Genomic DNA, 22,949 nt, shown 5'->3' on the forward strand with positions numbered 1-22,949 from the left:
TGAAGTAGTCTTAAGGGCAGAGCACATTTTTAAAGTCTGTGTGTTTAAAAAGCTAGGTAAAAGATACTTATGAACGGTTTGTGCTAAAAGAATTATTTTTTATCGAGTGTTTGAATTTAACCTATTGTTGTTAACTCTACAGAAATACAGACATGTGGACAACATCATGTTTGAGAATCACACAGTTGCTGACCGCTTCCTTGACTTCTGGAGGAAGACGGGGAACCAGCACTTCGGGTACTTGTATGGACGGTACACGGAGCACAAAGACATTCCTCTTGGTATCAGGGCTGAAGTAGCTGCAATTTATGAGCCTCCTCAGGTAGACGTGAACAGGATTTACAGTCTGTGGGTCTCTATTGCTTTATTTTGACGGCTCTATGGGATGCCTTTTTCAGATTGCTTGTTGCTTTTCTTATTGCATCATTTGCCACAGTCTGTAGACACTCAGACACACTCAAAAAGAACATTTGGAGAGTAAGAGCATAGCCCGTAAATATTTCAGTGTATGTTTCCAAAGAATAAGGACACGTTCTTATATAACAAGTGCATTGAGCAATTTAAGTAAGTTGAGCTTTGATACAGATCTAATCTGCCATCTTATTCCACTTTTGTCAGTTTCCCCAAAAGTGTCACACAGTTGCTCTCTTCTGATTCCCTGTCTCCTCTGCTCATGCCTACAATCACCTATCCTAGGAATTATGAAATTAGAGTCACAGAATTACTCTAGTTCTTTATCTTATGCCACACATGTAACTTACTAACAGTATCAAGATTACCACTGGTGTAGGACTGAAAACAGTTTAGAATTGTTTAGGTGGAAGGGTAGGGTTCCCTAGGGTATATCCCACTAGGGACCAGCAGTTGGTTTCTGTGTTTAAAGTTGCCTGGAAGATCTTCTCTGTATGATTATGTCACCAACAGGTTATAACCAACATTTATGTTCATTTGATTTTCAGTATTTAGGGATTGGTTTTATATATATGTATTTAAATTTGTTGTACAATTACATAAAACTTCGATATGGTTGTGTGATATGTATATGTAATATATTGTTTTATTATATGTAATAAGTTTACTACAGAAGTGAAGACTGGAACTGTATTACATCCTGGTTTATGATGTGTTGAGATTGTTAGGAGAGGGTCTTATTCCTGCAGGTTACTGTGATGCAAAAACACAAAAATGCAGTGCGTTGAGGCATGAACAGAGGAACAAATGGGACATAGTAAAGTTAGGCTGAATTAGGTGGTGGGTATATAGGTGTTCACTACTGATTCTTTAAACTTTGTTGTATGCCTGAAATTTTTTATTTTAAAAAATATTGGAAAAGAAATTTGCATGTTTGCAAAGTGAGATCTACAAACAGCATCTTCCCTTTCATCTGATTTCCTCCCTCCCCTACAGGTATCCCTCACTTTAAACAATTTTTGGCTTAGATCTGTAAAGTTTGATTTTTTTTTTTTTTAGTATAAGTGGGTACATAGATACTACTGTCTTCTCCTTTCTCTCTGGTGGGCATCATGCCATACACTTGTGTAGACATACTCTTGGTATCTCTGCAGGAGCCACACACCTGCACAAGGCCTGCAGTTCCAGACCCTGGTTTATTAAAAAAAAAAGTGAACCAGTCATGGCTCCTTACCAGTCAACAGGATACTCACTTTAGGTGCCCTTTTGTTGGCTTAGAGCGTGTTTATCTTCTGTGCTCTCTTATTCTGCCTTGCCCGTGAAGCTAAGCACTGTCCTTGTAGAAGTTGTGTACAGGTTTTCCAAGGCTGTTTTTTCTGGGAATGAGTGTTACTTTGTAACTCTAACCTTGCCTAATCTAGCCAAGTTTACTTGGAGTTAAACTGTTTATCCAAGGGAGTTTTGAAACTAACTTCTGTTCCAAACAAAGGAACCTTAAGGTGTAGAGAGCCTTCTCTAGCCTTGTGCTGTGTTCTGGAGATCTTGCCATGACTGGTTCATTTTTTTAAATAATAAGCCAGGGTCTGGAACTGCAGGCCTTGTGGCCTGTGCAGGTGTGTAGCTCCTGTAGAGATATCAGTTCTTCCCTGGGTATATTTACACAGATAGTGTGTCGTCTGCCCCCTTGACATTCTTGTTACTTTTTGAGAGCCACAGAGGAACTGTCGGACCAGGCCTTCTGTGATGGTTCACTTGTAAGGAGATGGAAGATGGCAGTAGGTGCTCACCCAGGAGACCCTGCTTGTCCAACCCTTCAGGTGCTGAATGTGCTCTGTAAGCAGGATCTGCTTTTGGAAGCACATGATGTTCCAGTTCAGCTTTGAGGAGGGTCCTTTATGATGTTCCAGTTCAGTTTTGAGGAGGGTCCTTTCATGAAGTATTTTAACAGTTCTGTTTAGAGTATGATTGAACAAAAAATGGAATCAGAAGCCTTTGGCGTCGAAACTACTCACAGCATCATCAGAGCTCCCAAATTGGGGATCCTGGAGGTTGAAACATGTGACCTCTAATAACCTCCAGCTCATTAGAAGTTGAAGCTCATGATGCCACGTCATGAAACAAAAATCCTTAGGTTTGTTCTGAGTTTGTACTTTGAGCTGTGCTCTGGATGTAGTAATCATCTCCATATGGGTCATACCCAGCAGCATAAAGTTCTTTTGTTATTTTGCCAGGATTTGACTAATTTACAAGGATATACCCAATTAGCATAACTCAATTTGGAATTACCTTCACTTTCCTGTTTCATAGCTGTGTCTTCTGCTCAGTATGATGCTTAACTTATGAGCTGCATTTTGGTGCAGATTAAAGATTTCAGTATGCTTTGTCTGCTGCAAGAAGTGGAGTCCTGTGGCCAGTGTAGGTTGCCTGTGAGCCAGCCCAAGCCCCCCACTGCCCCAAGCTGAGTCAACAGGATACCCACTTCAGGTGCCCTTTTGTTGGCTTAGAGTGTGTTTATCTTCTGTGCTCTCTTATTCTGCCTTGCCCATGAAGCTAAGCACTGTCCCTGTAGAAGTTGTATGCAGGTTGCTAAGCACTGTCCCTGTAGAAGTTGTATGCAGGTTTTCCAAAGCTGTTTTTTCTGGGAATGAATGTTACTTTGTAACTCTAACCTTGCCTAATCTAGCCAAGTTTACTTGGAGTTAAACTATTTATCCAAGGGAGTTTTGAAACTAACTTCTATTCCAAACCAAGGAATCTTAAGGTGTAGAGAGCCTTCTCTAGTCCTGAACAACCACACGTTTCATGTGGAGCTGCTAACGTGAACCAGCCTGAATATTGCCTCTTCCATGTTCTCTGAATCTTGATTAAAAGCAAAGCCGAGCCCTGGAAGGAAAGAGCCTGGAGGGCTTGGCTTGTGGATCTGATTGAGCTTTTTTTGCTGTTGAAAATCTCCTGTTTGGCAAGGGAGATTGGTGCTCCTTTGTGACAACCAACCAGAAATGGAGCAGAGCTGCTTGCTGCTTTTCTGAACTCCTCCTCTAAATCCGCCTTCTCTTTAATACCCTCACAGATTGGTACACAGAATAGCTTGGAGCTTCTTGAAGACCCAAAGGCCGAGGTGGTTGATGAAATTGCTGCCAAACTTGGCCTGAGGAAGGTACTGAGACTGTTTTTCCTTGAGGGAGGACCTGGGCTCTGTGTTGGGGACATCTAGGTGTGTCACGTAGCCAGGGCTGATCCGGGACTGAACCCCCAGCTGCTCAAGGTCAGATGCAGGCCCTGCACATTTTGAAGCCTCGCTTGTATTTATTGGGTGCCTAAAAAAGGATGCCAATGTAGGGACTGTTATATGTAAATCTACCAGACATACTTCTTACAGATTGCCTCAAAGTGGGCCAGGAAAAGCAGCAGGAGCAAGACCCCTACTTCTGCTGCAGGGGACCTGACACCAGGCTCTGTGTCCCACCTGCCTGCTAAGGCACATCCTTCTGGGTGTGAGCTCTCCCTTCATGTGTCTGTCTGTACCGATCATTTTCTCTCCCCTGCACTTGGAGATTCTGGTGGTTCCTCTTCAGTCCTCATTGAACCTCCTGTTTGTAATTGAGGCATCTGAGCATATAAGCCTTGCTAGTTTTCTGGGCAGTTAGAAGACAGAGGGTTTTCTTTTTGAATCTGTTCATCTAGTTTATCTCACATCTTTGGTAGAGTTCCTAGGAACTATAAAGATGACTTTTTATAGATAATGTTGAAATGTGAATTTGAACACATCTTAAAAATTCACTATTAATAGCTACGTAAGTTTTATCCTTTGTTTCCTAATCAGTTTAGACAGAGAGAAATAGACTCTGTACAGATAAATGGGGGAAGACTGGAAATGTGCCTTTTAACCCAGGAATGCTATGGAGCAAAGTTACTACTTCATTTTAAGAAAAAAAACTCCTGTTGTTTCTAACAAGGAGTCAGTATCATGATTTAGGGGCATATTTTGGTTTAAATTCTGAAAGTTTCTCATGTTGAAAAGAGAAATCAATGTTTTTTTTTAAACCCATTTTTGTTATAAATGTTTGGTTCGTGGTAGAGTAGAAGATCATGAAATTACTTAAATGCCTTTCTCCAAACACTAATTCCTTAGCCCTTATCTCAGCTTGATTTTGATTCTGTTTTGTTTAATGGTTAAATTACATTTATCCCTTAAGTCTCATTTTCTCCATTGCCATCCTCCTTGGGAGTTTTGTTCATTTGGACATTTTTAAAGAAAACGAAAGCCTCTTGATTTGGCTGGTCATGTCTGCAGGAGATGGAGTTGAAGAGTTTCATGTCAGGGTTGTACTGGAGAGGGTCACAGACACCAGGTCACTTCTTTGAAGGACTGAAATGGGTGTGTATCTGGATTCCGTCGCCGCTCTTCGACCTCCCAGCCAGGTTCTGGTTCAGGAAGGGTAACCAGCTGTGAGATTCATGGGCACAGGAGGGCCAGGGTTCACAGAGCACATGGACAGGCACTGTTGCTGTAGCAGGACGTGCCAGGAAGACTGACTATGCCGAGGTCTGGGATTGGCGTTTCAGATCCGTGTACCTTCAGATGCTTCCTTCAGCCCTGCACTGGCGCTCAGAGAAGCAGCTGGGTGAAGTCTCTGTTGTGTGTTTTCTTTTATTTTAAGTGCATTCTCTAGGGAGTATGTTCTCCTGTCTGGAGAAAGCCCTAGCATCTGGAGCGGCACTGTCTGTATTTGCTTGCTCGTTGTTTCTCCAATCCCCTTTTCACTGATACTCTGTTAGTTTTGTCCAGCCCAGAGTCCCCTGCACCTAGTACAGTGCTGGGCCCAGAGATGGCGCTGAGTCTTAGTTTCTAACACATAAATGAGCTTTGCTCCTTTGCTCTCGTCTCCACCCGACAGCATCAGGGGGAGGACAACCAGTGTCAGCTGAGTACTGCTTGAGAACCCTGGTTTGGACAGTGGCTTAGCTGAGGAGCTGACTCACCCAGAAAGAAAGGACTGACTCCCAGGAGTCTCCTCCCTGGGCAGAGGCTAGAAGGCATTTGTCATCTGCTTCAGGGAGAGACTCAGAAGGTATTTTTCTCTCTTATGCAGGTTGGCTGGATATTTACAGACCTTGTCTCAGAAGATACTCGGAAGGGTACAGTTCGATACAGTCGAAATAAGGTGAGGTGGGGTGGGGATGTTTGCTTGGCGGGACCTTGTTACAGACCAGCTCTGGGCTGCACTCTTGGGTATCCCCGCACAGCTTACGTTTTTAGAACACATTATTTTCAACACATTGTTCTTGGTAAATTAAGGCTGAGTCTGTTCATTCTGTGTTGGAAATCAAAACCCTCCTTACCTTTATAAAGCTCTGCCTTTCATAGGTCAGCCCATGAGGTGAATTGCCCTGTGCTTCTGGCCTTACTGGTTACAAGTGGTTTTCTGTGAGGGGTTGGTAACAGGAAGTGTAGGTACTTGTTTCACCGTAGTTTGTGACGTGTCATAGTTTAGTTCTTACTATTTTCTAAAGAAGAAACAGAAGCATATTTTGACATGATGCTGTAGAACTTGATTTGCTGGTTCTCTTTTCTTAGGACACCTATTTCCTGAGTTCAGAAGAATGTATCACTGCAGGAGACTTCCAAAATAAGCATCCCAACATATGTCGATTATCTCCAGATGGACATTTTGGATCCAAGTTTGTTACTGCAGTGGCTACAGGTATAAATGGAGGCAGAGTTATGTTATAACCATTGCTACCCTGTCAATAGGTTTTGTTCCTCTTTGCATTCTTTTTTAGGCACTTTTTTTTTTTGCCTCACCCTGGTACCAGGCCTGAATGGATACAGGAAAGAAAGGATTAAATCATGTCAAGTCTGTGTTTAGCCTGCTCTGCTGCCCAGTTGTTGGTTTAGTCACCGAGTCATGTCTGACTCTCTGCAACCCTGTGGCCTGTGACCCCGCCAGGCTCCTCTGCCATGGGGTTTTCTCAGGCAAGAGTACTGGAGTGGGTTGCCATTTCCTTCTCCAGAGGATCTTCCCAACCCAGGGATCAGACTTGGGTCTCCTGCGTTGAAAGGTGGATTCTTTACTGGTGAGCAACCAGAGAAGCCCTGCATTGTTAATGTAGTTACAATAGATTTTCTTAATGGGCCTGTGAGACATGAAATTCTTCTTTCTGGTTTGTGGCAGAAATCCTGAACTCAGCGTTTCCCCAAACTGTTAATACTAGAATCGTGGCCTCTGGTCCACTGTCTTAGCCTTAGTCCAGGTTCACTTGGTTCTAGATCAGAGTTCTAGGCTGCCTTTGCCCCTTTCTAGTAACGAAGGATGGCTCTGGTTAAGTAAGAGAAAAGGAATTTACTGTTTCTGTTACTTGTTTGTTTATGAGTGGAAGTGTCAGTTTAAGAAATCTTTTCCATAAAGCTTTTATTGGGAGTGATGAATGTGTTTGTGATATTGTGTCTGTTGTATTACATGCTACATATATGTCATGAAAGTTGCTTGGTCATGTGCAGCTCTTTGTGACCCCACGGACTCTACAGTCCATGGAATCCTCTAGGCCAGAATACTGGAGTGGGTAGCTTTTCCTTCTCCAGGGGATCTTCCCAACCCTGGGATTGAATCCAGGTCTCCCGCATTGCAGGCAAAATCTTTACCAGGTGAACCACAAGGGAAGCCCATATGTCATGAATACATAGTAATAAAAGATTATGGCCTGTAAAAAAGTGCCATCAAATCTATAATACACTTGAGATGCTGTCCTAGAAAAAAGCAAAGTATAAGACCACATGGTTCAAAAGGAGTAGGAATTTGAAACTTGGAAAACCAACTCTTAAAAACAGTCTCTTTGGTCAGTTTATTAAACACTAACCTTGATCCTGTGAAGCCTTGAGTTCTTCCATCACAGAGGTGATAATCCAGTTCGTTCATGGCTATCACACTTCTTCTAGTTTAAAAACCCAGTTTACAAACATCCTAAAGCATATAAATAAATATGTGCTTAGTCGTGTCCAACTCTTTATGACCCCATGGACTGTAGCCTGCCAGGCTCCTCTAGCCATGGAATTTTCCAGGCAAGAATACTTGAGTGGGTTGCCATTTCCTTTTCCATAAGTAACTATATCCCCTATTAATCCCAGTAGAGCCTGTTACTACTGCCATGGGAATCATGAAGGAAGACATCTTTCATGCTGTCTGAAGTTTTAAGATCTATTTGATTTGTGATCCATTTAGAGTGACAGGCACCTTCTCTTTGAAATGAATGTACTTTGGGGCACAAGAGGCTATGGCAGCATCATTCACATGTTAACGTGAATTAATGGGGTCAGTTGCTTAAGGAAGTGGATGGGAGTTTGGACAGGGATTAGTGCAAACACTTAATTCTGTAGCGTAGAGTCCTTCTACCAGGGCCTCATGGGGGCAGGGAACCTATTGTGATGAGAACACTCAGGGCAGCAGGAGCCAAGGGGGAGAACAGAGAAGAGACAGGTTGTACATTATCAGAATTTTGCCAAGCCAGCTTTCTGTTTGACACAGGGGAGGAAAGTATTCTCTTTCTACTCCCTACAACACATAAACCCCCACTCGCTTCATTTAGGCTGAGATTCTGGGTCTAGGCATTTAGGCCGGTGGTTCTCAAACCTGTTAGACCTGATACCTGCTCTTTAGTACATTTATGACTCGTCTTTACTATCAGAAAGTAAAGTTCATAGGTAATATACCAGCCTACACACCTGATTCTAAAAAGAAAGCAGAGTCGTAGGATGACTGTAGCATTAAGGAAAAATAATAGTGAAGGAACGTGTAATAACAGTACACTCCATGAGCCAGCAAGTGCTTGGGGACAGCACTGTGGAGGGCTGCCAGCCTTGTGGGCTGGCCGTGTGTAGGCATCAGTGACATGGTTCCTAGACATTCAGCCAGCAGCCCTCCATAGAACTCTGAGCCAGGCAGGGTCCTTCCTCAGCTTATACGGTATCCTGTTCATAGATGATACGCTGTTAAAGCTATGAGTGTTTATTTCTATGGTTGTGTATAAAATGCAGTTGATTCTAATCCCCGGTCTCCACAAATGCGGGTTTTGCCTACAGGAGTGTGCACAGGACAGTTCAAGGCCAGGTGTGATGTGGCGCGGTTCTTTGTCATGAGGGACTCCCGTGAACACAGCAGGACATCCGGCACCTTTGACTCTAGCCTGCTAAAACTAGCAGCTCCCGCCCCACCCTGCCCCACTTCGTTAAGAAAAACAAAAGTCACCTCCGCAGATTTTCAGAACTGCTTCTTGTGAGCACTGTTGTTTCAGGCTTCCATGGGCTCCCATGGTAACCTAACCCCTTTAATTACTGTTTTTATAGGGAATTATTTGAGCCCAAAGAACTGGTACCTGTTTAGAATTATAAATAGTTTCCAAGTCAGGAGCTGCCTGTACTTTCAGTTATTGAGTCATACCTGTTGTTGAGAATTTGGAAATTACAGATTGTCCGTGGAATTTTTGCATCTGAAATTGGCACTTTACTGACAGGTTTTAAAACTGTAAGGTAGTAAATCACTTACAATAAGATCTGCAGTTAGAGTCCTTTCAGATCTGGGCTGAGTTGTCCTTCTTGGTAGTGCTGGGAGATGCTCAGATGCGTAATTTCTCTCCCTTTCCCGGGGGTGGCGATGAGTGGTGTTCCTTGATCGGTACCTTACTCTGCTTTTATAAAGAAACTAAGTTAGAGATGTTGAGAACTTTTTTTTTTATAATTCTCCAAAGCTATCGCAGTTGTCAGGGTGTGACCCTGATTCTGGAGGGGAGGAAGATGGCCGAATGATTGGTCCTGCCTGACCTCCTCCATGGGTTTTACCCTCGTCTCAAACTGTAACCCTGCTGCAGGTTTCTGTGGAGTAGGACCTGAGAAAGGTTAGAGTGGAGGGCAGGGCTTGGCACAGGGAGTATGGCCTCCTAAGTGCTGCGGCAGGGTCCACGCCTGCCTCGCAGATGTGCCAGCTGTCCAGGTGTGTGAGGTCAGGACTGCCCTCGGCAGTGTGCAGATAACTAGCGTTGTATTTGCTAGGAAAAGTTTCTGTCTTCTCCCATTCACTCCCATCTGTCTCCCTGCATTCACTCAAGAATGGAATTTGCTGGAACATGGGGCTCTGTTGTTCATATCCCTGTGTTACTAAAATCCAGGAGCCCAAGCGTGCTTTTGGATGGGTGTTAGAGAAGGTTTAACAGTCATACCTCCAGTTCTGAGAGAGCATGTCGCTGGTGGGCCTGTTTGAGGAGCTGCAGTGGCATTTCCACAGCCTGTGTTCAAGGCTTTGTGCCCACAGCTCTTGTGAAGCTGCAGTCTAACTTTTTTGATTCTACCCAAGACACATACACGGGAGTTGGTTCTGCAGATCCGAGATGAAGAGTGACACTTGTTTTGAACATCCTCCAGTGGATTCTCACTGAAGGTCTTTCTCTTGCAGGTGGCCCCGACAACCAGGTCCACTTTGAAGGGTACCAGGTGTCCAATCAGTGCATGGCGCTGGTCCGAGACGAATGCCTGCTGCCCTGCAAGGATGCCCCTGAGCTTGGCTATGCCAAGGAGTCCAGCAGCGAGCAGTACGTGCCTGATGTGTTTTATAAGGTAAAAATGCGATGGTACCAGAAGAGAGAAGTGGATGGAGAGCAATGTGGACGCTGACCTGTCCTGGATGCTACTAATTTTGGTGCATTCTGGCCATGGGTCCACCATGGTCATCTAGAGGCCAGCTTGTGGATAAGGAATCTACCTTTTCCAGGGCTTTTGTTAACTATGCAGGATTGTGTGGTGTCAGGGCTTATAAGCAGAAGTGGGGATGCTGCGCCCTGGAGTTGGGGTGCATAACAAGTGAGACCGTTGCAACACAGACTCTTTCAGTTTTTGAAAAGGAGAATTGGTGCCTGTGGGCCTCAGCAGGAATGAAGGTTGGAGCTGCCTGGCAGAAGTGAGGCTCTCCTGAGGAGACCCAGTCATCCATTTCTAAATCTGTCTCCTGTGAAAACTATAAAAATGACTTTTATTGAAAACTGTGGGGACTTCCCTGGCGGCCCAGTGGTTAAGACTTTGGGCTTCCATTACAGGGGACACAGGTTCCATCCCTGGTCCGGGAGCTGAGGTCCTGCATGCTGTATGGCGTGCCACACCCCTCCCCCCTCCCAGAAAAGAAAGCTGTGATCTGGTTTGGATAGTCAGCGTTGGGTGCTTCCTTGCAGGCTAGGGACCTGGTTCCCGCCTGCCTCGAGGGAGTTGTTCGTGGTCACAGTCCGGCTCTGTGCCTGTGCCCCGTCCTGGGCAGACGCCAGTTTCCATCCGGCACTGCTCTTCCCGGAGGAGCCTTTATTTCTTGTGGTACAGGGCTGCTTCCATATGTCTGAGAAGTACTTCGTCTCCATTGCTGAAGGACGTTTTTACCACGTAACAAGTTCTAGGTTCACAGTTCTACTTGTGGTCTCACTGCACTTGCTGGCCTCAAAGACTTGCTGGCAGAAGGGGCCTGGAACCGAAAATAGGCAAGCAGTGAAAGCCCAGAGAGAGTGATGATCCAGTTTCTTTAAAACGATTTGATTCTTTTAGCATTCTTTTTGTGTCAGTGTGTGCAGTGACTAGACACTAAGCAGTGTCTAGTCATTGTTCTGTTTGTTTTTATTGTTCCAACAAGGCTGTATTTTTAAATAGCTTTATCAAGATGTAGTTTGCACATCACACAGTTCACTGATTTGAAGTGCCCAGCTCAGGGGCTCTTAGGATATTTGCAGGGTTGCGTAGCCATCACCGCCGTCTAATTTTAGAACAGTTTTGTCCCCAAAAAAGAAGCCCTGCATCGTTTAGCAGTTACAGCCCAGTCCTCCCAACACCTGACAACCACTGATTTGCTTTCTCTGGTTTCCTTGATGGAATCCTACAGTGTGTGGTCTTTTGTGACTTGACTTTTCACCACTTACAGTGTCTCATGGTTCATCCATGCCTGCAGTCTGCAGTGCTTCATTCTTTTCATTGCTGAATAGCATTCAGTGCCAAGGACACACCCCACTACCTATGGGACATGTCAGACACCCAGGAGAGCACCCAGAGCTGAGGGGCTCCAGGGCCTCATCCTGGTGGTGACTTGAAGGCTAGACAGTGCATGATTGTGACAAAGGCTTCACCTCCTTGGGGATTAGAAGTGGGACTGAGACTGTCTGAAGCTGGGTCTTTCCTGCTGTGGGCGTTTGTGGCAGTGGGTGACGAGCAAAGGAAAAATGCAAGGGCCTGAGGGTCTTGTCCCTGCCCCTGGTCTTCCCCTCAGCTCTTTGGAATGAAGGTCTGCCTTCTACTTCTGAATCCCAGCTTCTGCATGGTCTGAGGGTAGTGGGGGCGGGGACTGTCATTGTGCCAGGAAGACTGGGTCAGTATGGTAGCAAGCAGCTTGTCTTGGCTCTGTAGCAGCCTGTCAGGAAATGCTCGCTGAGCAGGCAGGCCTCGATGCTGTATCTGCTCCTTTCGGCTGGTGGCAGTGGAGAGACACAGTGAGGCTGGCCTGTGATAGCTCGCTCAGGCATCGCCTCAGAGTGGAACAATAAGGAGCTCTGCGAAAAGGTTCTCCATGTCATTCTTGAAACATTTCCAAAGAGTCTTGATTAAGAATCTGTTGTCTCTTCTCTCCTGTGGTGTTCAGTAACAATTTCTGGCTTGATAACACAGATTTTGCCTGTACACAAATTCTGTGTGCATCAGGTACTCTGAATAAATACTTTTAAACCATTATTAAACATTCACACATCAAAATCACACCATGCTGGGGACCACTGTGAAGGTTTAATCTTCTCCCCAAAAGTTCCTGTCTTACAAGATATGTTTGTATGGCACGTTTCGGAATGCAGAATGACTCACTTATAGACCCTAAGACCTGGTGATCCTGCTAGTTGTGGTCCTGAGCCTTTTGGGGACAGCTTGCCAGTCTGGGGACAGTGATGGGGTCTGGTGTCTTCATGGAAAGCTGTTCCCTGTTAGCTGCAAAAACCTGTGAAGCCTGGTGCACTGTGTATGTGGACACATTGCTCCAAGGTCATCAGGCTGCCATCTCTTTTGTTTTTTTCCAGAATTTTAAAAATTATATACTGAGTAGATATAAAAGATTATTTAAAAAACATGTTTAAGAAATTTAAAAAAGCAGAAATACCAATCCCCAGAATTAAGAACCAGGACGTTCCTGTGGCCTCTGAAGTTGCTGGGTCTTCCTGTCTGCTTCCAGAAGGGGTGCAGTATGACTTCCTTGCTTTTCTTCCAGTTTTACCTCCTATGTATGTTTTCCTAAACCAGGTACTGTGAGTTTTACATGTTGCTGCACACAGTAGACCCAGAACTGTGCTCTTGTGTCCTCCGAGCCAGGCCGTGTTCCCTTACCCTGGAGCAGCCTGAGACCTACCTGTGTGTGGCCATTGTGTTGGCCCGAGTCCACCATGAGCAGAATGCCACGCGAGGCACCGTGCTGCACAGCCTTGGGCCCGGGTCCTGCTCACCATTCGGACACCCATGGGGCGTTTTCTTGAGCTATCACTGTGCCATCCTGATCATAAGTGAGGCCAGGCTCCCGTTCCTCTGTTGGTTTGCTCCGTCCTGTCTCCTGTGCTGTGCTGGTTGTATCTGTTTCCTGTTCCTCCCTGGGTGGTTCAGTCTCTTTTCTCCCTGCCTCTGACCATGTCAGGAGTGTGACACCTCTGCCTCTTCTCTCCCATGGTGTCACTGAAGCACAAAGCTTACATTTCCATGTGGTCACCTTTCTACGGTTTGGCATTTTGAATCATAAAATCTGTTATCTTGTCTTCTCTAAGGTTGGTGGTTTTGAGTTTTAAGCCCACCTAGGATTGCTTCAAATGTGTGTTCCAAGGTAGGGGCCCAGTTTTCCTCTTAATTTATTGTAGCCGTATTCTGTCTGAACACCATTTATTGGGAAAACTGTCTTTCTCTGTTAATCTGTGGTGCTTCTCCATTAGCAGTCGTCTCCGTGACCGTGGCCTCGCCTTTGTCCTCCCTTCTGTCCCCTGGCCGGTGTTGCTCAACCAGCACCAGCACTGCACTGTCCGACTCACTGTAACTTCACTCTTCCTCAGTCTGTTGCAGCCCCGCCCTGCGGACCAGCCTGCAGGTTTCACCCAGATGTGATTCTCTCTCTCTCTCTCACACACACGCACACCCGCACGCACACACACAGACACGAACGATACCTTTGACGTCTCTCAGAAAGTCGGGATTTTTTTCATTGAAGGTTTGGTCCATTGTTTGTTAGATTGATCCTGGGTACTTCATACTTTCTGCATACTGCAGTAAGCACCGGCTTGGCAGTTCAGCTCTCTGTTACTTGTTCCTCTACTTTGTACGTGTGTTCTGGGTTCTCTGCATTATGCAGGAGTTTTGATTCTTCCCTTCGTTTTGGCTCCTCGTGCTGGCGAGGGCTTTTGGAAGTGTTGAGTAACCAGTGCTTTTGTCTGGTTTTTAATTGTAAAAGGTGTGTTTTCAGGATTTCATCATTAACTGTGAGTTTGCTGTGGGGCTTTTTTGTGTGTTGTTTCTTTGTACCCTTTATCATGTTGGAAATTTGCTGTTTATTTCCATTTCTTGTTGTAAGTTTCCTCCCCTTAAGAAGAGAGCTCCTTTTGTCCCGGAACATATTATTTCCTTAATCATGCTGCTGTTTTCTTAGATTGCTTACATGCCCGTTAGTGAGAGCAGGCTAGAAGGGCTTCTCAGAATTGTTTATAGCCCTGTAGGAGTTGAGACACTCATTTCTCATACATTTCAGGAAAATATCAGTTTGAGCAAAGAGACCTATGAAAGCAAACATTTAATCCTTTTAGTCCTCCTGTGGGCTTTGGGGTTGATTTAAAATATACCTTGTAAACAGGACACATACCCGTGTTTATCTAAGGTTGTTCATCATGGTGTTATCTGTGGTAACAAGAACTTAAAGCAATCTAAAAGTCTAGTAATGGGAACATTAAATTATAATACATCTATATGGTGGGATATTCTGTGATCACTAAAAATGTGTTTGAAAATTATGTGAAGATACAGGATAAAACTCATGAAGTAAAATTTAAAATGTATCTGTATGGGACTTCTCTGGTGGCTCAGCAGCTAAGACTGTGCTCTCAGTGCAGGGGGCCTGGGTTCAGTCCCTGGTCAGGGAACTAGATCCCACATGCCACAACTAAGACCTGGCGCAGTTCAATAAATAAATATATTTAAAGAATAAAAGGTACCTGTATGTATAGTAAAAATCCCAACTGCTGTAGATGTTGGTGCGTGTATGTACACACATTTGTATGCGGGTCCGCACAGAGGACAGGGCTGGAGGGCTTGAGGGTCCACCTTTGTCTGCAGCTCTGATCTGTTTGTCATGGGAAGCTCTGTGGAGCCACTGAAAGAATGGCTGGGGAGCACCTCCTGTCATGGTGGGGAGAGGTGCCCGTGTCTTGAAGTTGGATGTGGTGGGACAGGAAGGAAGGCGAGAGGTGCCAACCAAGAGTGCCTCTTCAGGGTTATCTGCCGAGACATCCCAGATTAAAGCCCTGGAAGTAGAGGAGAGAAGGTGGGCTGTTCAGTGGACAGGGAGGGTCTTAGAGACCCCAGGGAATGCTGCTCTTAGGTGGCTGCCCAGGCAGGGGGGTGGCAAGGTCGATCCTCCCGGCTTGAGGTGGTTGTGGCCTCAGTGATGAGGATCTGGAAGAGCTGACAGGTGGCTGCGGTGGGGAGGAGAGAGCACACAGGCAACTGGGTGTCATGGCTGTGGAGGGGATCGGCATGCTCTGGGGGCCTGTGGAGTCCTCTCTGTCCCACCCATCATTTACCCACCTGTCCTCAGCCCAACATGGGTTTGTCGTAGCATCTGGCACTGACTAGCTGTGCTCTGTGACTCATCGCGGAGCTCACTCCATGTGTGTTCAGAGTTACTTAGGACATTCCGAGCAAACTACCAGCATTGTTTTGTCAAAGGTTAACCTATATTTCAGGGGTTTCATGCGGTCTTCCAGAGCTCCCCCGAGAAGGCTACAGCAGGCTGTGCTGCAGACCAGCCCTGTGCTCGTGCGCTCGCCTGCCTGGGCCCTGCTCTCGGGACTCCATGCTCTGCACTCACTCTGCCCCAGGTCTCTTGTGTGCATTGCTGTTTTCTCTGTGAATTGCCTCTCTGTGCCCTGAGGTATTCGTAAAGCGATTCATCATTTTTGCATTCATTTATGAGGGGTCTTTATACGTAAACCCTTTGTCATATATATCATTTCTTTAACTTTACATACAGAGGAAGTTCTAACATTTTCTGATTCAGAGATACCTTAATCTTTTTAAATTGTAATTCCTGCTTTTGTCATCATACTTAGCTAATTCTTTACTTAAAGCTATCTATTTACTTACATTTTGTTTCAGTGCTTTTTGATTTAATTTTGCATTGAGATTTGTAATGTTTATCCATTATTTACCTATTTATTGTAGTTTCATAATAACAGTTTTATATTTGTTAGGGCGAGACTCTGCACTATTCAACTTTTTAAAGCAAATGTTTTATCTTTTGCCTATTTATTTATTTATTTGTTGCCTATTTATTTTTAAAGATTTCTTTTATATTTGGCTGTGCCACTTGGCTTGCAGGATCTTAGTTCCCCAACTAGGGATTGAACCTGAGTCCTGGCAGTGAAAGCACCAAGTCCTAACAACTGGAGTGCCAGGGAATTCTAAACGAATGTTTTCATCACAGGAGATTATGTTTGCCTCCAGCATTATTCAGGAAAATGTATCAAGGAACCAAGAAATTGCCAGCAAGAGCAGAAACTGAGCAACAACATACCAGTATAACATCCCAGTCTAGGGAGAAGGATTTTGTGGTCTCAGACCTGTGAGCTTGGCTTTCGTTCTTTCCATTGAGCTGGAGATGACAAGTCTGTGGTCAGATCCCCACAGGGGTGGAAATGGAGCTGGACGTGCACACCCTGGGTGGCAGGGCTGCGGAAGAGCAGAGCCCATGAGTCCTGGAACTGAGATCTGGAGTCTAAAGTGGACACAGCTGCTGTCTGTCCCCCCTGCCCTCTGCCCCTCCTGGCTGTTAGATCTCGGGCAGAGCAGCTTGTCCTCACACCCGTTTGTGCCCTCCGCATGCTCTGGGGCCTGCTGGCTGCATGCACACGCTGTCAAGCCTGGACCAGGCTCTGCTGGTCTTTTGCTTCTAACAGGTGCTCTTTAGGTGCTTATCAACTGGACTGCTTCCTAAATGGTGATTCTTTAAGAGACTTTGTCCTGAAAATGTTGTTTTTTCTTACTTTATCCTGTGAAGTCTCAGATCAAGCTGCTCGTTTCACTTACTGTCTTCTTGCAAGTTCTTTAAGGAGAAAAGCATTACCTGAAGGATTTCATTCACCTTTTCCAAAGCAAGCTGGTGCCACCCAGTAAGTGGACTTTGCTGTTGTCCTGGCACAAAGCCTGCTTGCCTCTGAGCTAACACAGACAGAGATCCCTGGATTTCTCATTGACGTTTCGTAGACATGACCGATGGGAGGTAGCAAGGCGTCAGGGACCTCGATTTCTGACTCTCCCAGTGTCTTGCTCCAGGTAGAGATAAAACTGCTGACACTTTGGTGGCTGCCAAACTTAGGATTAAGATGTCTTCCTCCTAGTGTATTCTGCCTGACATTTGCTAACGCCCATAAAAAGTAATTGCCTTTTAAAATGGTGTGTGGGGCTAGGGCTTGGCTGGCAAAAACATTTGCGTGAAAGCATGGGGGAGAGATAGAAGGTACCTGCTTTTCCTCCGGGGAAGAGAGGGGGATGCAGCACCTTTATTTTCTTGGGGAGCAGAAGGGTACAGTGGGGTAGTTAAATCTGAAAGAGAATCGCATGACACAAAAAAAAAGAGAGGGGGGCATTTAGCAAGCAATATCCCTAGAGGGGAAGATTAAAGCGAACAGGTGCTGTGAAAATGTCTCTGCATATTAGAGCTTAATTAGATTTGAAGATGAATTCCAGACGGGCTAATTATGTGTGAGTTGTTGCAGGTTGTTTCTTGTAGGGGCAAGCATGTATTTTTGGAAATGGTGATGTAGTTTGATTGGGTTTGATTCCTGCCTCCTACCATGTTTCCTCCATTGAAAAACTACCACTTTGGGGGCCCAGGACCCATTCAGCAAGCCTCATGTCTTGTGCTGCCAGTGTCAAAGCTGATAGAGCCACCGAAAGCCAGGCCTACTTCATATGCTGCAGCAGTGAGCGTGCGGAAAGACCAAGGACTCTTGCCCAGGTGGAGGGGACAGGATTCTAGCTTCCGAGGAGAGCAGACAGACAGAATGGGCATTGTTTCCAGGAACCTGTCCTCTGCTGGTGCTCTTACTCCCTGTGTGGCTGGCTAGATGTGTTTGAACCATTTTCTGGAAGGGCAGAGGGGCACATGCTTGCTAGCAGCTCTCTGGGTTGTGAACTGAGAAAAGGTAGGGAAGGTGTGGGTAATCTGAGATGTGCTGTGGACCAAAGAGTTTAATATCTGGAAGAAAAAAAAGGACCAGGGCCGCATGGAGCCTCTAGACTTCTCGTTAGGATAACAGACTTGGTTTAACGCAGGACAGCCTGTGAACGTTGTCTCAAAAGACGGCGTGGGCCTCTGACATCCCCAAAAGGTGTGATGTGCTGGGGTGGCACTGCGTCACCTGCATGCCCCAGGGAGGTCTGCTTGGCATCCAATAGGGTTTGAGAGCTTTAATAAACATAAACTTTTATGTAAGGTCCCATAATTGGAAATTATGGATGTCTAATTTATATATGACTCAGTGAATGATTTATATAATGTTAAGTGATGAGTTAGATAGAAAATATGACCCTTTCTTGCGGACTCTTTAATGAAAAGCGTTGGTTCTTATGAATTTATTTCGAGAGCTCTGTTTGAACTCAGCATGTTTGACATAAATCAGATCTAATTGTCATTTTATGATTAATGAACATATGCTGGCCATTTTTCCCCGTAATTAAACTTTATATTCCGTGCATCTGACAAAGCAAAACAAGTTTAGACTTTGACAGATTGGCGGTGGGGTTTTCATGTTTGCGTAGTAGTATGTGTACTCGTGTGTGTGTGTGTGTTTATTTTGTTAATGTGTAAGGATTAAGTTTCCATGAAGTTGGGTTTTCAAAGTTGTGAGGGAGGTTGTTAAGAGTTAGCATTCAGATGTGAGACTGGGAGAGCTTATAGAGAAGGCGGGGGGCACAGATGTGGCCTGGTGGCGGGGGGTTGTTTCCAGGAATCTGTCCCCAAGGGAGCTGGGGTCCATCTCCCACCGCTTCAGCACCAGGCTGGGGGGCGAGACACCTGTGGCTGAGAGCAAGTCTACTTTCTTGAGTCGTGGCCTCCAAGAAATGCTGGAAGGTGGAGTCATTGCAAAAATGTGCCCATTTCCTTCTCTGCTTTTCAAACACTTCAACAGGAATTGTAGTAATTTAAGGAGTGAGACAAGCATGTGGACGGAAAACCCATCACAGGTCAGCACTCACACCCTGGACCTTTGTCTCCTGTTTCAGGACATAGACAAGTTTGGCAACGAGATCACCCAGCTGGCCCGCCCCTTGCCTGTGGAGTATCTGATCATAGACGTAAGTGTGTGTCATCTCCCCGAGGAGGTCAGGACGGCTGGGGGAGGCCTTGCGAGGGCGCCGCTTGAACATCTGCCCCTCTGCCTGCACAGAATAGCCACCCAGAGATGTTTGAGTCACTGAGCTTCTGGCATCCCTGAAAAGCTAGAAACCTTAAGGGCTTTTCATTTTTTATTTCCTTAAAAACAGCTTAAGGGGTTCACTTCTCCCAGCCTACAGTGCAGCAGAGGACTGCCGACTAGGCCGAGCAGCCCCAGAGGTCAGCGAGCCTCTCCCTGGCTCTGTGCGCAGGTTCTGCCCTGGCCACAGTGGCTGCCACAACGGCCGCCACAGCCAGGCTCATGGTGGGCTGCTGCAAGTCGATCCTAGGGAACACAGCCGGACTCTGCCCTTGAGTGAGGGATAGCACGGTCTCTGGGAGGGCGCTCTAGGAGCCAGGAAGGCTCCTGGTTACTGGCACACCTTCCCCAAGCCTCGGCTCCTTTCTGGAGGCTCCTCACGGAGATGTGGTCACGGGCAGAGGGCAACACATGCTGCAGGACCGGAGCCTGATGCACTTGCTGCAGTCAGCGCTCTGTCCACAGGGTACAGGAGGTGGCTCATTTCCTAACTGCTGCCTGCCAGGATGAATTCAGGCTGCATTTGGACAGGCATGTGATTCAGGCTGTAAAGTATCATTGCATTTGGAGCAGCGGGTCCCTGTGAGCCGAGCCCGCCAACGCTCCATTCCAACTGACAGCTCCCGAGAACATATTTATTACCTAGGCCATAAAGGCATCTGCTTTTTAGACTACCTAGGGTGTAATTAAGATGAAAACAGATTGATAGAGCATACACTTAGGGGGAGTCTGCGTGATTTAAAGCCAGCTTCCTGAGGTCTTCTTTCCCAGTGGCCTCCCCACCCGTTCCCTTTCACGAAGGAGCTAAGCTCTTGCCTTAGTGCTGTTGCAGTAGCGTTTGGTTGATGGGGAAGCATTCTACCCTGTGATACTCACGTGCTCTCTTGCTGTGGAAGGAGGTTGGAGCAGGTGTCCAGACAGGCGTGCTCACTCCTCACCCGACCCCACACCCCCACCTGATCAGCACATTCAGTGACTTTAAATGAGCCTCGTGGCCAGGCGGCCGTTCAGGCCTTCTGTGGAGGTGCTTCGCATGTAGGGGGGTGTCTGCCAGGCAGGCTGGGTGGGGAGAGGGTTTGAGCACAAAATAAAGTGCTTGACACCCTGCATCCTCTCCCCTGGGTTTCTGGGATAGTCAGACTGCTGTGTGAACTTGGCTCTGAAGTTCTCCAAGGGGCAGTTACAGGTCTAACAAATACTTCCCTTAATTCTACATTTACTTACTAGTGGGTTTTCTGTTGTTGCTGGTCCACTCCTATATCTGCCTTCCAAAGGGAGGGCTGTGAGCCCGCCACAGGCCTTGTCTCTGCAGTGAGGTGGCCCCTCCGCCATCTCTAGAATCATGACAGCAGCTGAGACTGAGCCCCACATGTGCTGCCCATTCTGCGGGCTCCACACGTCTGGGCACACTTGATCCTCACACAGCCTTAGGAGGCATGGGCTCTCCGGTCTCCGTATCTCTCAGATGAACCAAGCGAGGCCTCACAGGAGGACTTGGCACTGTGCTGAGTTCACACCCTGTGCCTCGAGGCCACGTGGTCTCATCCATAAAAGGCCAGCAGGGCTCGAGTGAAGGCGCTGCTGACGGCTCAGCTCACTGTCACAGCGCTGGCACGGGCACAGCGGGTCCTGGGCCAGCCAGCCTGGCACAGCTCGCTGCCTTCACTGATGCAGAAAACAGGCCAGAGCCACATTTTCATTCTTTAGAAATAGTCCCGAAGGAACCAGAATAGCTGTGCTAAATCTGGACGAGGTGTAATCTGCTGCTAGTGTCATATTGCAGGGGAAGAGCTGCGTCAACCAAAAGATGGCTGATGGTGGTGCACACTTTGGTGTGTTTGGGGGTGGGGCACCTGCCAGGAGGAATGAGAAACTGTATTTGTATTGATTTTTTGCACATTTGCCACTGTCCCTGTAGCTTCTATTGATTTTGAATTTTAAATGCCCTCTCTTCGTTTCTGAAGCACGTCTGAGGCACTGCAGGGCTTCAGCTCCCCTTTGGATGCAAGCTCCTGACTCCAGCCATCTTCAGGGGAGAGCCATGCCCTGCATCTCCCCAGCCTTGCTTCTCCTTGCACTTGCCCTCCAGACATGGTGGTCGGAACAGAGTTGGCTCCTGAGATGGCGCTCATGCCTCTGCTCTCTCCCGTGGCCCACCCTCTAGCTCCCCCTTGGCAGCAGGAGAGCAGCTGAGAGGCCGTTCCAGTGGAGATGGAGTTAGGAAACTGCCCACGGGTACCACAGTCTTACCAGCTATGAAAAATGATTCTTCATTTGCCTCTGAGAGTCACAGTTTCAGAATTTTCATTTAGGGGCTGTCCTAAGAGCTAAGCATCCCATTCAGTGTAGAACAGTTAGGACTTTGCTCCTGTGAGCAGCTCGGGGCTCCAAGGATTGGTGTGCTTAGGGCCCACATCCCTGTTTACGACACAATTAATTTATCATGGGTTTGTGTTTTTGTTCATTAGATCACAACAACTTTCCCCAAGGATCCAGTTTATACTTTTTCTATTTCACAAAATCCATTTCCCATTGAAAACCGGGATGTACTGGGTGAGACACAGGTAAGCTCTTTGTCTTTAGAAACATAATTTAAAGTCGCTGCTGCTTGTTTATCTAGTGTCACTATTATTTTTCCAGAAAGTATCAAGGTTTCTGACTCTGCTCATTCGTTCTTGTGACAAAGCCTGGTTAGGCTTTTTTCTAAGATACTGCTGATCGCATGAGCCCTCTCCAGGGCAGGGGCAGTGGATGAGCGTAGAGGCAAATCCCTCTAAGTCCTCAGGCCTGTGGATTTGCCGGAAGGACCATTCTCAGGGGGCCTGTTTTATCGGTCACTTCATGTCCTCTTCCAGCAAGGTTATTGATTGTTGTTAAGTGCCGTCTTTTGTGGCGGTGTCTTGCTTTGCTGTGTGCTCTGCCCCCTACCTCGTCACCTTGCCACGTTTCTCTGGCACCATCCAAGCCATGGGGCCTCTTGTGGCCTGGCCACCTCGGCTCTCACCTGCACATCAGGCTAGTCAGAACTGCCATGACTGCCTTGTCCTCACGTCAGTGGCCTGTGAGCACACATCCCAAGTTGATCACAGGCACTGCAGAAAGGGGCCTGGTTAAAGAATGTCTGCATTGAGAATTTCTTCTGAAACAGTGACTCGTGTCCAGCACCTCTCCGATACTTTGGTTTCCTCACCGCCCACCTGGCCAGGTGCTGGTGGAGGAGCAGGGCCACTGACTGGGGTAGCACCCTTGAACGTCCTGCTTCAGTCCCATTGAAAGTGTTAGTGTCATATAATCCCCCCATCCCTCTGCCCCAATTCCTGTTCCTCACCGCTCTGCTGCCCTGGTCAACAGTGCACCCGGACAGACAGGGCTTCTTGCAGCACCACATGGCCCTTCCCACTCCCACTCCTCCCCAGAGGTGAGTTTGAATGTGTCTCACAGCTGGGTCAGTACTCTTCGATAAGTCAGATGTCCCGAGTGTTTTCCTGGAAGTTTTCCTCTGCAGCTGCGTTCCTCAACCCCTGGCTCCCAGTAAATGGTTCTAGAAGGAGAGGGGGTGGGCCATCCCTCAGCGCTCAATGTGCTCAGTCTCGTCTTTGTAGGACAGTGGCTCTCCTCCAACTCTGACCTGGGACCAACGGGTGCTTGTGTCTGTCTCCTCCTCCTCCCCCTCTTACCTGGATCTCTAGGATTTCCACAGCCTGGCCACCTACCTGTCCCAGAACACCTCATCTGTATTCCTGGACACTATCTCGGATTTCCACCTCCTGCTGTTCCTGGTCACCAACGACGTCATGCCTCTGCAGGTACGAGCCAGG

At 46.8% G+C, this 22,949-nt stretch overlaps 1 protein-coding gene across 1 annotated transcript in view; it reads left to right on the forward strand.

Moving 5' to 3' along the window:
* Positions 1-22,949, forward strand: part of NPLOC4 (NPL4 homolog, ubiquitin recognition factor) — a 51,853-nt gene that overhangs the window by 21,908 nt on the left and 6,996 nt on the right. Inside the window, exons 8-15 of the mRNA XM_052657418.1 lie at positions 143-322; positions 3,482-3,568; positions 5,505-5,576; positions 5,990-6,116; positions 9,855-10,015; positions 18,941-19,012; positions 21,600-21,695; positions 22,821-22,937. Of these exons, the coding sequence (XP_052513378.1) occupies positions 143-322; positions 3,482-3,568; positions 5,505-5,576; positions 5,990-6,116; positions 9,855-10,015; positions 18,941-19,012; positions 21,600-21,695; positions 22,821-22,937 (912 nt within the window). The remainder of the gene's footprint in view (positions 1-142; positions 323-3,481; positions 3,569-5,504; positions 5,577-5,989; positions 6,117-9,854; positions 10,016-18,940; positions 19,013-21,599; positions 21,696-22,820; positions 22,938-22,949) is intronic.

This window comes from Budorcas taxicolor, chromosome 19 (assembly GCF_023091745.1).
Source record: "Budorcas taxicolor isolate Tak-1 chromosome 19, Takin1.1, whole genome shotgun sequence".
NCBI lineage: Eukaryota > Metazoa > Chordata > Mammalia > Artiodactyla > Bovidae > Budorcas > Budorcas taxicolor.